This window comes from Dermacentor albipictus, chromosome 1 (genome assembly GCF_038994185.2).
Source record: "Dermacentor albipictus isolate Rhodes 1998 colony chromosome 1, USDA_Dalb.pri_finalv2, whole genome shotgun sequence".
NCBI lineage: Eukaryota > Metazoa > Arthropoda > Arachnida > Ixodida > Ixodidae > Dermacentor > Dermacentor albipictus.
Genome location: NC_091821.1, coordinates 269,927,387 through 269,942,399, shown reverse-complemented (window position 1 = coordinate 269,942,399; position 15,013 = coordinate 269,927,387). Strand labels below are relative to the sequence as shown.

The window sequence follows — 15,013 nt, the reverse complement described above, 5'->3', positions numbered from 1 at the left end:
CATGATGACCAGGAAGTCGAAAGCTTCTATGAAGACGTGGAATCGGCAATGGGTAAAGTCAAAACAAAATACACTATACTGGTGGGCGACTTCAATGCCAAGGTAGGCAAGAAGCAGGCTGGAGACAAGTCAGTGGGGGAATATGGCATAGGCACTAGGATTAGCAGTGGAGAGTTATTAGTAGTCTTTGCAGAACAGAATAATATGCGGATAATGAGTACCTTCTTCCGCAAGCGGGATAGCCGAAAGTGGACGTGGAGGAGCCCGAATGGAGAGACTAGAAATGAAATAGACTTTATACTATGCGCTAACCCTGGCATCACACAAGATGTGGACGTGCTCGGCGATGTGTGCTGCAGTGACCATAGGACGGTAAAAACTCGACTTAGCCTAGACTCGAGGTGGGAACGGAAGAAACTGGTACATCAGCAGCCGATCAATGAGTTAGCGGTAAGAGGGAAAATAGAGGGATTCCGGATCAAGCTACAGAACAGGTATTCGGCTTTAACTCAGGAAGAGGACCATAGTGTTGAAACAATGAACGACAATCTTATGGGCATCATTAAGGAGCGTGCAATAGAAGTCGGTGGTAACTCCGTTAGACAGGATACCAGTAAGCTATCGCAGGAGACGAAAGATCTGATCAAGAAACGCCAATGTATGAAAGCCTCTAACCTTACAGCTAGAATAGAACTGGCAGAACTTTCGAAGTTAATCAACAAGCGTAAGACAGCTGACATAAGGAAGTATAATATGGATGGAATTGAACGTGCTCTCAGGAACGAAGGAAGCATAAAAGCAGTGAAGAAGAAACTAGGAATTGGCAAGAATCAGATGTATGCGTTAAGAGACAAAGCCGGCAATATCATTACTAATATAGATGAGATAGTTCAAGTGGCTGAGGAGTTCTATAGAGATTTATACAGTACCAGTGGCACTAATGGAAGAGAAAATAGCCTAGAGGAATTTGAAATCCCACAAGTAACGCGGGAAGAAGTAAAGAAAGCCTTGGGAGCTATGCAAAGAGGGAAAACAGCTGGGGAGGATCAGGTAACAGCAGATTTGTTGAAGGATGGTGGGCAGATTGTTCTAGAAAAACTGGCCACCCTGTATACGCAATGTCTCATGACCTCGATCGAGCGTACGAAAATCTTGGAAGAAGATTCCGCCTCCTCCTCGCGCGCTCTGGCCGAGGACGACGCCGCGTCGTTATTGGCCTAAAAGCCGCGGCATCTTAACGCCTGTTACGCTAACCTAACGTAACCTAGGCTAACCTGAACCTAACCTAAACCTAAGCTAACGTAACGTAACGTGGACGAGGCGCGAAGCCAGTAATCCTCAAGGCGTGACATAAGGTAATCGCGTTCAAGTGTGGTTGCTAAGGCACTGTGCGTTTATTTCACTCAAAGCGGACCATTCACAAATGCTCCTGAAAGGTCCAGGAGAGCAGGCCCGGCCTCTACTACGGCCCTTATTGCTCCCCCGGGAAAATGTTTTTTTCCGTTTCTTTTCTTTTGAATTTAGAGCGCGATAAGGCGCGTAATACCTCAGCACTCATCGATGCATTACGGAATCAGGGTGTAGACGAGTCGCATGTAACAATACTCAAAAATATGTGTAGCGGCTCCACAGCCACCGTAGTCCTCCATAAAGAAAGCAACGAAATCCCAATAAAGAAAAGCGTAAGACAGGGAGACACGATCTCTCCAATGTTATTCGCAGCGAGTTTACAGGAGATATTGAGAGACTTGGATTGGGAAGAATTGGGGATAAGAGTTAATGGAGAATACCTTAGTAACTTGCGATTCGCTGATGATATTGCCTTGCTTAGTAACTCAGGGGACCAACTGCAATGCATGCTCACTGACCTGCAGAGGCAAAGCCGAAGGGTGGGTCTAACAACTAATCTGCAGAAAACTAAAGTAATTTTTAACAGTCTCGGAAGAGAACAGCAGTTTACGATAGTAAGCGAGACACTGGAAGTGGTAAGGGAATACATCTACTTAAGACAGGTAGTGACTGCGGATCCGGATCATGAGACTGAAATATTCAGATCGAAGAATAAGAATGGGCTGGGGTGCGTTTGGCAGGCATTCTCAGATCATGAACAGCAGGTTGCTATTATCCCTCAAGAGAAAAGTATATAACAGCTGTGTCTTACTCACGTACGAGGCAGAAACCCGGAGGCTTACGAAAAGGATTCTACTGAAATTGAGAACGACGCAACGAGCTATGGAAAGAAGAATGATAGGTGTAACGTTAAGGGATAAGAAAAGAATAGATTGGGTGAGGGAACAAACACGAGTGAATGATATCTTAGTTGAAATCAAGAAAAATAAATGGGCATGGGCAGGACATGTAATGAGGAGGGAAGATAATCGATGGTCATTAAGGGTTACGGACTGGATTCCAAGGGAAGAGAAGCGTAGCAGGGGGCGGCAGAAAGTTAGGTGGCCGGATGAGATTAAGAAGTTACGCATGGCCACAATTATCCCCAATTCTTCCCAATCCAGGTCTCTTAGTACCTCCTGTAAACACGCTGTGAATAGCATTGGAGAGATCGTATCTCCCTGTCTGACGCCTTTCTTTATTGGGATTTTGTTGCTTTCTTTGTGGAGGACTACGGTGGCTGTCGAGCCACTATAGATATCTTCCAGTATTTTTACATATGGCTCATCTACACCCTGATTCCGTAATGCCTCCATGACTGCTGAGGTTTCGACTGAATCAAACGCTTTCTCGTAATCAATGAAAGCTATATATAAGGGTTGGTTATATTCTGCACATTTTTCTATCACCTGATTGAAAGTGTGAATATGGTCTATTGTTGAGTAGCCTTTACGGAATCCTGCCTGGTCCTTTGGTTGACAGAAGTCTAAGGTGTTCCTGATTCTATTTGCGATTACCTTAGTAAATACTTTGTAGGCAACGGACAGTAAGCTGATCGGTCTATAATTTTTCAAGTCTTTGGCGTCCCCTTTCTTATGGATTAGGATTATGTTAGCGTTCTTCCAAGATTCCGGTACGCTCGAGGTTATGAGGCATTGCGTATACAGGGTGGCCAGTTTCTCTAGAACAATCTGACCACCATCCTTCAACAAATCTGCTGTTACCTGATCCTCCCCAGCTGCCTTCCCCCTTTGCATAGCTCCTAAGGCTTTCTTTACTTCTTCTGGCGTTACCTTTGGGATTTCGAATTCCTTTAGGCTATTCTCTCTTCAACGATCGTCGTGGGTGCCACTCGTACTATATAAGTCTCTGTAGAACTCCTCAGCCACTTGAACTATCTCATCCATATTAGTAACGATATTGCCGGCTTTGTCTCTCAACGCACACATCTGATTCTTGCCTATTCCTAGTTTCTTCTTCACTGTTTTTAGGCTTCCTCCGTTCCTGACAGCCTGTTCAATTCTATCCATATTATAGTTCCTGATGTCCGCTGTCTTACGCTTGTTGATTAACTTAGAAAGTTCTGCCAGTTCTATTCCAGCTGTAGGGTTAGAGGCTTTCTTACATTGGCGTTTCTTGATCAGATCTTTTGTCTCCTGCGATAGCTTACTGGTTTCCTGTCTAACGGCGTTACCACCGACTTCTATTGCGCACTCCTTAATGATGCCCATGAGATTGTCGTTCATTGCTTCAACACTAAGGTCCTCTTCCTGAGTTAAAGCCGAATACCTGTTCTGTAGCTTGATCCGGAATTCGTCTAGTTTCCCTCTTACCGCTAACTCATTGATTGGCTTCTTGTGTACCAGTTTCTTCCGTTAATTCCTCCTCAAGTCTAGGCTAATTCGAGTTCTTACCATCCTATGGTCACTGCAGCGTACCTTGCCGAGCACGTCTACATCTTATGATGCTAGGGTTCGCGCAGAGTATGAAGTCGATTTCATTTCTAGTCTCACCATTAGGGCTCCTCCACGTCCACTTTCGACTAACCCGCTTGCGAAAAAAGGTATTCATTATCCGCATATTATTCTGTTCTGCAAACTCTACTAATAACTCTCCTCTGCTATTCCTAGAGCCTATGCCATATTACCCCACTGACTTGTCTCCAGCCTGCTTCTTGCCTACCCTGGCATTGAAGTCACCCATCAGTATAGTGTATTTTGTTTTGACTTTACCCATCGCCGATTCCACGTCTTCATAAAAGCTTTCGACTTCCTGGTCATCATGACTGCATGTAGGGGCATAGACTTGTATCACCTTCAATTTGTACCTCTTGTTAAGTTTCACAACAAGACCTGCCACCCTCTCGTTAATGCTATAGAATTCCTGTATGTTACCAGCTATTTCCTTATTAATCAGGAATCCGACTCCTAGTTCTCGTCTCTCCGCTAAGCCCCGGTAGCACAGTACGTGCCCGCTTTTTAGCACTGTATATGCTTCTTTTGTCCTCCTAACCTCACTGAGCCCTATTATATCCCATTTACTACCCTCTAATTCCTCCAATAACACTGCTAGACTCGCCTCACTAGATAACGCTCTAACGTTAAACGTTGTCAGGTTCATATTCCAATGGCGGCCTGTCCGGAGCCAGGTATTCTTAGCACCCTCTGGAGCGTCACAGATCTGACCGCCGCCGTGGTCAGTTGCTTCGCGGCTGCTGGGGACTGAGGGCCGGGGTTTGATTGTTGTATTCATATGGGAAGTTGTGGCCAAGTACTGCACCAGGGTGGCGAATCCTGCTCTGGTGAGAGAGTGCGTTACCGGTTCTGGTCGCCGGGATCAGGTCGCACTCCAGGCCTGTTTGTGCAACTTTCTCAACACACGTTTCTTTTTTATTTTTCCGGTGGAGAATTGCGCGGTACCGGGATTTGAACCACGGTCCTCTTGCACGGGAGACGGATACTCTACCGTCCCCGCAGTAGTTAAATTAAAAAATTAAATTATGGGGTTTTACGTGACAAAACCACTTTCTGATTATGAGGCACGCTGTAGTGGGGGACTCCAGAAATTTCGACCACCTGGGGTTCTTTAACGTGCACCTAATTCTAAGTACACGGGTGTTTTCGCATTTCGCCCCCATCGAAATGCGGCCGCCGTGGCCGGGATCCGATCCCGCGCCCTCGTGCTCAGCAGTCTAACACCATAGCCACTGAGCAACCACGGCGGGTCCCGCAGGAGTTCTACGCCTCATTTAACCTACAGTGGTGCCCTCTTTGATCAGTCAAGGTTGACCAATCTGAGCTCGGTTATACCTCACGGATGGCACTCGGCCTGAGAACCTGGTATTTATGACTTGCACATGTGTCGCCATACCTAATTGAGGATGTATATAATTTTTTTTAGGGAGGGTTCCCGTACAGTCATAAAATAAAGGAAAAGACATTAAAAAGAAAGAAAAAAAGAAAAAAGGGGAAAAAAGGAACATGAGGTGATTTGAACTCATGACCCTTGGATGTTGCCCGGAAAGATAGCTCAGTCGGTTGGTTCGTCAGGCCCCAGGGTATACTTTCAAGCGCCATAGCTCCTGCTCCGAGCCTCATACTTACGTGGAAAGGGACTGGTGTTGTCCGCGATTTCTTGGGAAAAAGGGGGGGGGGGAGATAAGGGGGGAAATATGCGGTCACCGAGAGGGCATCGTCAGCACTAGACCACCACGAGGCACCTTACTGAGATGTGGGGAGCTTCGCGGCCGGAACGATCGCCTCCCTTCTCCGCCGGCCCAGAGGGGAAAACGCGCATTCCGATCGCTCAAGGTTGCGCGGGCATAGTAGTATAGCTCTAGCGTCTAGGAAAAGCTTAAAAGCTTAAACAGGTGCGAGGGTGGCACGCATAGCGTGGGAAGCTAGCCGCCAGAATAGCTATCTCAAGGACTGCTGCTGACGAGGGCGAAATACCTTCGTGTAATTATAATAACCCTAATAGGACTACTTTCGAGAAAAAAAAACGAAAAACAAAAAAAAAAGAAAAGAAAGGAAACGGCCCAGAAGGCTATACTACGAGAGCTATGACTGATAAGTTTCTATATATATATGTATTCATCTCATCTATGGGATCGCATGCGCTCGTTGTTGCTTTGTCTCTGCGTGTAGTAGTTAAGAGAGCCAGTTTAAGGGCGGAGAATAATGAAGGAAAGGAAAGCAAAAATTGCAGCGCCGTGGTTTTAAAGCACACCCGTGGTAGAGAAACGGGAGGCGAGATAAGCGTGCGTGGCCATGATACGCACACGACAAACTGCCTTAAAATATTTAGACTTGAGGGGAAAGCTTCGTTCTCTCCTTATATAATATTTGCTTATTTTAGTGTGTAAGTATTTTTATTTATTTATTTATTTTAGCGTGTGCGTTAGCTTGAGTATTTGAGGATCATAGGTTTTGGTTTTGAGAGCTCGAACTTGACTTGAAACAATTTTTGAACCAATGCGAACATTTAGTCATAGAGAAATGATTTAGTCCCGGCCAATCGCTATCGTCATGCGCTTAGTTCGGGATTTAGCCACTGTAAAACGGCGCCGTTGCCCGCGTTTACATTTCGCGAAGCAAGGTACAAAATATTGGAGAGGGCGTACCACAGTTGCGGAGAGCTACGTTGTTTTGTCGGGTTGTGAAGGAGGTGCAAGCCCTTCGTGCCGAAATGTCCGCCGTGACCAATTCTGTGTGCTCACTAGCTGGCAAGTTTCGAGGTTGCCTCGTTGGCTCTCTCCTCGGCGACTGTCTGGGAGCGCCTTTCGAAGGCGACTTTCCCATATCCAAGTCTGTGCTCACGTCCTATGTCTCAAAGCTCCTCGATGAATCTGCGAAAGGTGAACCGCATTCTGGACTCGAGTGATCATCGCAACGCTGTAGTACGTTCGAGTAGTAGTACATTTCAACTGGAGAACAACGTAGTGTTTACCAAATGGACACTTAATACACAGTTGCACGGTGCAGTGATGCGCATTGGTGATTGTGTGTTTACCTCGGGAAAATTCGTCTTGAGTAGTGTGGCGGCGTGCTTAAACACCTATTGCTATGTATCCGTCTGTAAGTGTGGGTCACGCATAAATCCAGAGGAGGTGTCATGCTTGTTAGTTTAGCGTGCATCAAATGTGCAAGTGCTGTAGCCGTGTTTCGAATTCAGATCAACCAACGCGAATGAATAATGCACTCGCTTCAGGTCTGCTTCCTTTTCGTCCGTACACCGATGATACTGCAATGACAAGGTGCTTGGCGACGTCTCTAATCGAAAAGAAGGGATTCCATGCCAGTGACCTTGCCCAAAGGTGATAACTACTTTGTGTCAGTTTTACCTCTAGAGCTTCCTCAACACCGCTTCATCTCTGCAATGTTCGCCTGCTCGTATGCAATGTTTGCTTGCCAGTGTAGAATGTGTCGTGCTCTGAAACATGCTTTTTAGAAGTTGGACATCATATAGTACAGTTAAACTATAAGCTATGCAAATGTATCTGTAGCACTTGAGTATATTGCCTGGACTATTTGATTGAGCCTAGTCAGGCTAGCTAAAGTGACTCCCGAAACATTTTAGAGGTTGGATTGTGCAACATATAGATGGCTTGCAATATTGTCATTGTAGCTGCCATGCTGCTGCTCTGGCCGAGTGAGAAGCTGGGTCCGTGACAACATGTGAAAAACATCAATGCGATGGCTTGCACTGATGTCATCGTAGCCGCCATGATGGTGCACCGGCACGGTGAAAAGCTGGGTCTGTGATGTCACGTGAAAACTATCATTTGACGAGACACACAGAAGAGAAACACACACCGCAGAGCGCTACTTGCAACTGTCATTTTATTCCCTTGTCAACGGAGTAAATACAGGAAGATACTCAAAGGGGGAGAGCAACAAAAAAAAAAACTTTACAAACAGGGCCATCCACCAATGCCAAGCCGGCTTTGTCACGTGATCTTAATTCTCCCCACTTTGAGTATCTTCCTGTATTTATTCCACTGACAGAGGAATAAAACGATAGTTGCAAGTAGCGCACTGTGGTGTGTGTTTCTCTTCAGTGTGTCTTGTCAATATGTTGTGCAATCCAACCTCTAATATGCTATACCAACATGCCCAGCCTTCATTCCTAAAACATATTTTATTTACTGATGAGAACTTTTTTGTTACAGGTTCACCTCGGAGTACTTTGAGCAGCCCAAGCGGGGCTATGGCCCTAATGTGGTTGATGTGTTCCATGCCCTCAAGAAAGGCAACTTTGAGGATCCTTTTGGACCTGCCAAGTGCCAATTTGAAGGCACGGGGTCATATGGAAATGGTGGCGCAATGAGGGTGGCCCCTGCTGCATTGTTTTGTCACAAAAATATGGCTGAAATGATTTCTGTGAGTCCAGCTGGCATACTCTTATGCTTGCCTTTACATTTTTGTTTTTCTGTGAGATTGAGTGATTGATTTCGACATGATTGTTCTTTCACATTTGTGATAAGTTCACGGCATTGAAGTATTGGGGTTGTTGCTGTTAAATTCTCCTCTGTGCTAGAAGTTTTGAAGCAAAGCACTCTTAGTGAACACTCACATACTTTGCTGGTCATGGCTGCTGCTGCTGTCTTGCTGAATAGCTCATACACAGGACAGCACTCTTATAAGGAATCAGCATATGTAGCCCTGAAGTGTCTCTCCACACTTTAAACAGATGAAGGGAGTTATGAATGACAGGAAGCTGGGCAAGTTGGTAAATATTTATGGTATAAAAATCCAGGTGGTGCAAAATACTAACACAAGGACAAGAAAGACTACTTAAACTTGACTATCAACTGAAAGATCACTAGTGGGTGTGAGGCCCACCACTAGAAGTGCCGGTGCTGCAGTCATAACTTGCATCGAAAGTGGGATCACGTGAGATCCCTTCGCCGTGGTGAGAGCATATACAACAATATTATACCATGATTTAAGATGGTTATGTTATTTTGCTTGCCCATTAACTTCGTGCCTTGTCATTGAATGCAGGGTTTATCCGTAAAGTAATGAAACTGGGTCTGGTAAAAAGAATTTATTGATCCAAACGATGCATATTAAAATTCTTCAGAATAATCTACTTGGGCGTCGATACACCACCGCCAATGTGATTCCCACGATGCAAAGGCTCCCTGGAAGTCGGCTGCCATAACCTCTTTCATTTGATTTTAAAATTGTAACACCGCTAACAAATGCATCCACAAAGGAACAAGGATGAGACACAAGCGCTGAATGTAACCTAAATTTTATTGGCGGAAGACGGATACCTTATATAAGGCGAAAGGCAGAAGTGAAGTGGAAGGGAGTGATACAATCGGGAGAAAATGACATTGCGCATTGATGAACGTACGTGCCAGTAATCAATGGAAACAGACAGAAAATAAAAAGCTAGATAAAGGCAAGGGATATTAACACAATCTATTCAGTAAGCAGTTGCTTCTAAAAGTTGAAACTCTGCAGCAAATAGTGATACAGAGGGGGTGCTTATGCGCTTGCAGCCATATTTCTTTATGCGGAACGCTTCCGAACTGATGCACGCCGTCGTGTCGGCACTCTTTGTAGACGCACTAAAAAGACAATGAACATTGTCTTCACCTTGGACTTCAACATTTTCCCTTTCTTGGGGCGCGGGTATTTCACAGTGTGCTACTTCGACCTTTGGCGCTTTGTTTCGAGGTCCTATTGGAACACCCATGATCCGTCACCTGTTATTATGACATCTAAAGAGTCCCATTCGCTTTCTAACTGTATCAACATCTTGCGGGAAACATCAACTTGTCATTGTTTTTGTTCATCAATCAACACTTTTGGTACCGATTTCAAACAAACCTTCCGCATGTTCAAATTTTCAGAAATAATTTTGTGAACCATTGTTCTGCATATGTTAAGGTCTTCAGTGATTAATCTGATATTCAGACGATGGGCGGAGTGCTGGAGATTTTTTACTTTGGCCACATTTTATCCAAACCACTCGTTGAAGGGCGTCCAGATCACTCTGTCTTCAATGGTCTCCCGTCTGTTCTTGAACTCACTCAACCATTGGAAAACCTGGGCCCTTGACAGGGAGTCATTTTTGAAGCCTCCTTAATTAAGACAAGTGCCTTGGAAGTGGTTTTGCCCAAGTGAAAGCAAAATTTAATCATGTATTGCTGCTCCAGTGAATGCTCCATTCTTGACGTTTTCTTCCGTGACAAAAGCTTGAAAGCAGCTTTTGCGCCACTTCAAATCCTCACTGCGTCAGAGCTTGGACGCGACTGCTGTCTAGTGTGTTACTTAGCTTAGAACCCCCACCACAAATCTCGCCTCCGGGGAGTGCGCTACTGGCGATTGCAGTGCCCGCGGCAGGCAGTCTCATTACTTTACGGACAAACCCTGTTGTTTTGACTATCATATTAGAACCAAAGCAAACTTGCTGGGAACCTTCAAAACGATTTTTAATATACTCATCATTGCGGAATATATTCAGCCAATGCCTACCCGCCGCGATGCCGTAGAAGCTATGGTGTTGCACTGCTAAGCACGAGGTCGCGGGATCAAATCTTGACTACGGCGGCTGCAAAACAGGCGAAATGCAAAAACGCCTGTTTCCCATGCATTGGGGGCACGTTAAAAATCCCATGGTAGTCAAAATTAATCCGGAGTCCCCCACTACTGTGTGCCTCATAATCAAATCGTGGTTTTGGCACGTAAAACCCTAGAGAATCCACTTCAATCCAGCCAATGCCGCGATTCGATCTTGTTTTACTCTGATTGTCCGTTCAGAATGCAGCAACAGCACCTGGTCTATGCAAAATTAAACTGATCAAAGATATTTTTTGACAGCCTGAATGGATTAAAGATCCCTCCTTTGAATTTTGTTACCGCTAAGTTCACTTGTTGTCAAGCAATGTCAGCATTCAAGATTCGGCCTAATGACAACTGGTGACGGCATTGGCTAGCATTGAAAAAAAAAAAAGTATTTGACTTTTCTTTTTTTATCATATAGCGTAAATAAAGACTGCCTTGAGTACTATGTGGATACATAAAGGCAGTAAAATGACATCAAATGTACTGTATATAAAACAAAAATATAGTCATTAGTTGCATGTTTTTTTTATTTCTTTTGATTTTTTGGTGCCTTGGCTGCAATTGCACACAGTACAGCAAGTTTCATTGTCTTTGTTATGGTCCACTGGGGCATATGGGAACGAGACAACTAAAAGCACGATACACTCCTGCAAAAAATTAATAAAGGGGCATGCTGAAAAAACGTTTGCAAGCCACTACAGATCTTTATTCACTAACAGTGTTGCAGGTAAGTTTGAGGAAGATTCTTCTAGTGAAAAGTTATGCACAGTTTGTAGCCGCATTTCAGCTGGCCAAAGATCACCATCTAGCTAAACTGAACAATGTGATACAGGTGTGTGCAAATGGAAATCGCAAATGGAAATTGTTATTTCTACATGTATATACATGTTTTAGTATTTTTCACCAAGATGTAGTTGCACTTCTGTAGAAGCTAAAATGCTTTCTGTTTCTGTGATAACATGTAGTGCAAAATCTGACCCTAATTGGTACGGGGAAGAACTGGACATTCTTGTATAGCTTGAGAAGGATGTACGGCTCATCAACAGAAGAACTAAGTCTCATTCTATTTATTCTGTTGATTTTAACCTTGTTCCACGCACCCAGCTATGCACGAACTAGCCCAACGTATCACTCTGCTAAAGAACAAGCCCTGTTTTGTAAAACTGCTTCAACCAACTGAAAGTCTGCGGTAGTACAATGAAAAACGTAGCACGGGCGCTGGCGCCATTGCAGATTCTCCGGCACATTATCCAACTTTACGTGTCATTCAGGCACTGCCAGCAGGTGGCGACGTGGTGTGTTCTCGCACCCAATATGACCTTTCAGTTTACAGTCAGTACTCGTGTTGTTTGTCCATCTCAATCTAGCGTCTGTTTTGCACGCCTGCATTTCTGTACCGTGAAAGAGTTTTTGAACTGTTTATGAATTCTGAATTTGGAGAAAGTGATGACGAAGAACAAGCTTTTTAAATGCCCACGAGGAGCATTAACAAAAGAAACCTGGCAGTCAGTGTTAAGGCATTAATCAATTAATTGAATTGTTAAACAATCAATTTTATATACCCTAATTTACATTGTGACTTTGAAGCATTGTTATCCATGGCCATTCTGTTAAATTCTGATCTGGTTGAGCATTGAGGTAGCCACGGTCAAAATTAGTTCTAGCTAGTTCTCTGTGTGTTGTACCCCTGCATGGTAGCTTCAGAAGAATGTGTAGACATGGTAACTCACTGGCTATGACATTCTGCTATCGAGCACAAGGTGTAGCAGGCTTGATTTCGGTCATGTGGGCTGCATCTTATGTGGGTTGAATGCAAGAACGCTTGTGTGCGGAAATTTCATGGTGCAATAAAGAACCTGACATGTTCAAAGCCCCCACTACAGCATCTCGCACAGCCCAGTTTTGGCTCTGTGACATAAAAGCCCACTAATTGTTTGGTTGATTTATAGTTATTCTACCATTTCTTTAGATATCAGTCCACTGTAAGTGCCTGCAATGCAGTACTGCTATGGTGGTGACAGCCTGGTATTACTGGTATTGCCATGTCATCTACTTATTTCTTACCTCTGACAAAGCATGAAATGCTGGTTTTCAAATAGGAAAAGATGCAATGCAATCTCTGACAGCAGGATGGAAATGTGCAGTCATAATATAAAAATTTTACGTGATGTGATGGTATTGGCTGGTGATGGGCTTCAAGTCAGCAGGATAACATATGACCTGAACTCAGTAATTACAACATTAACTAGTGAGCTTTCGTTGATCAGTTTATGTGAATATTAGGAAAATTTTGTGTTTGAGTGTCAGATTGGATGCCAAAAACTTTTCTGTATGACTAAAAACTGCTAAAAAAAAAACCTGCTTGAATATAAAAACAAAAGTTTAAGGTAAATTGTATATTGTGATACAGTTGGGACTCATTCTTTTCATGTGTCGTGTGGACTTTGATATTAATAGCCCCTTGTCATGAAACTTGTGACCTACCTGCTAATGTTTATTGTTATAAATTAGTTAAACATGGATGCAACATTCGTATTGTACTGTTTTTTTCATAGTGCCCTCTGTCTATCTGCAGTGTGTTGCTTCTTTGAAAGTTTTCTACCTGTTTGGGATATTCAAGTTACCAAAGCAGAAATTAACTTAATTTTACTTACCAGCCTACGTTTAGTGTCTCAACATGTGCAGCAGTCTCTTCTAGGAGCTAGCATAAAATAAATAGATATGCTACATTTTTCTTGAGTTTCTAAAGTGCCATTTTCAGCTTAAAGTTGCTTCTTTATAACCTTCTGCAATGAAAAAAAAAAAAAACACAGTGCAAATGTCAGCACGTGTTTGTGCTTGTACAGAGATATCCTGGAGGTATGTGGGAAAATATAACAGTAGTAAACTGGTGCGGTGATTGTTACCTTGCACTACTCAGAGCAAGGTTAGTATCTCTTGTGATGTACAGTTCTTTGAATGTTTGTGTTACATTAGTGTTTTAATTTACAAAACCTCACTTTATTGTCATAAGAATGCCTCACCCGTTCTTAGTTAAGTTCAGTTTGCTTTCTTCTAATACACTCGAGCGGGCCATGCAAGACATTTTATGAAAGTTGTATAATTCAGGTACTAAGGATTTTTAGAAATGGTACTCCCAAGCGTTTTTGCATACTCAGAGCCCCACACCCAACTTGCGTACTTTTGTATACCTTTTTGCATTCTTTTGTAAAGCCCAGTGGTTCGCGTTCCCTAACATCGGGTATGCAATACCTTAAACTTCCTATTAAAATTATTGGAGCAGCAGCGCAAACTTGAGATGGGGACAGAGAAGGCAAGACAACACAGGTGCTTGTGTTGTCTTGCCATCTCCGTTCCTGTCTCAAGTTTGCGCTATTGCTCCGATGTGAACGGAGTAGTCCAAGCTGTTGTTGTTCCTATTAAAAGTAATCTTCTCACAGATATTTTGCTACAGAGAGTTCTTGAATGTGCCTTGCGTTAATGGAGTTACAGGCAATGAAATGTTTCCGCTGCCGTACGCCTACAGCCTTTCCATTTGTGTTATTCCTTCTACACTCTAAACCCCTCCATTGCCCAGCCCATCTCGGAAGACGTAGTATCGGCACAGTGGCTTCATTCTCAACAACCAGATGGTGCCACCATAGCATCACTGCTGATAGTTCTCTGCTTTTGCTTCTGCGGGAGGTACTGCTTAATTGTACCTTTAAAGAAATAACCCAGTAGTCAGACATTCATTCATCGTATTGCCTAGCAGCTATGCAAGTTTATTTGCCATGTTCAAGAAAGTGTTGCAGGTATCCTTTAATAAATAAATAAATAAATAAATAAATAAATAAATAAATAAATAAAGGAGCGCTAAAGGCAAGAACAAGAAGGCAACAACATGAGTGCTTTATGTTGTTGTGCATGTTGTTGCCTTCTTGTTCACGTCTTTTGTCTTAGCGCTCCTTCATTTATCGTACATTACCAACTCGCCTAGCAATTTATCCTTCTTAGTCTCCTCTAAGTAGCCAAGGCATGTTAGCAGGGAGCAAAAAGTTAGTGTGCACATTGGAATATTCTTGTTATCCCTGGCTCTTCAGGTGGCTGAGAAACAGGCACGCATCACACACACTCACAAGAATGGCTACAATGGAGCCATCCTTCAGTGCCTGGCTGTGCACCATGCTGTCACATCAGATGCTGAGGTACCCCTCAACAAAGCTGCATTTCTGGACTTTCTCTTGGAGCAGATGGACACCATAGAGTCGAAAGGGACCAAGTAAGGGTGAAAAGGTCTTTGCTTCACAGATTTTGGGTGTGTTTAGTTAGTTTTTTAAGGATGTGTGATGTGCTGGCCTGCTATTTGGTTTGGAGCACAAGATTTTCCTACTTAAGATACTAGAGGGAACTGTGACACTGAGATCATTCAGCTACTGTGGGATTGATGGTTGCTATACACAAATTTGTCTATCTTCATACTAGTGGCTTGAGGCATTCTTGTGGCTTAATTTACTATGCTGCATCTGCCTTTATTGACCCAAATTATGCATAACCACTGCAAA

General features: G+C 43.6%; 1 protein-coding gene across 1 annotated transcript in view; it reads left to right on the top strand.

Moving 5' to 3' along the window:
* The first annotated feature begins 6,429 nt into the window (after positions 1–6,429).
* The window catches only part of LOC135916194 (ADP-ribosylhydrolase ARH3-like), a 28,684-nt gene continuing 20,100 nt past the window's right edge, over positions 6,430–15,013 (top strand). Inside the window, exons 1-4 of the mRNA XM_065449480.1 lie at positions 6,430–6,745; positions 7,099–7,204; positions 8,060–8,270; positions 14,552–14,730. Of these exons, the coding sequence (XP_065305552.1) occupies positions 6,577–6,745; positions 7,099–7,204; positions 8,060–8,270; positions 14,552–14,730 (665 nt within the window). The 5' untranslated portion in view covers positions 6,430–6,576. The remainder of the gene's footprint in view (positions 6,746–7,098; positions 7,205–8,059; positions 8,271–14,551; positions 14,731–15,013) is intronic.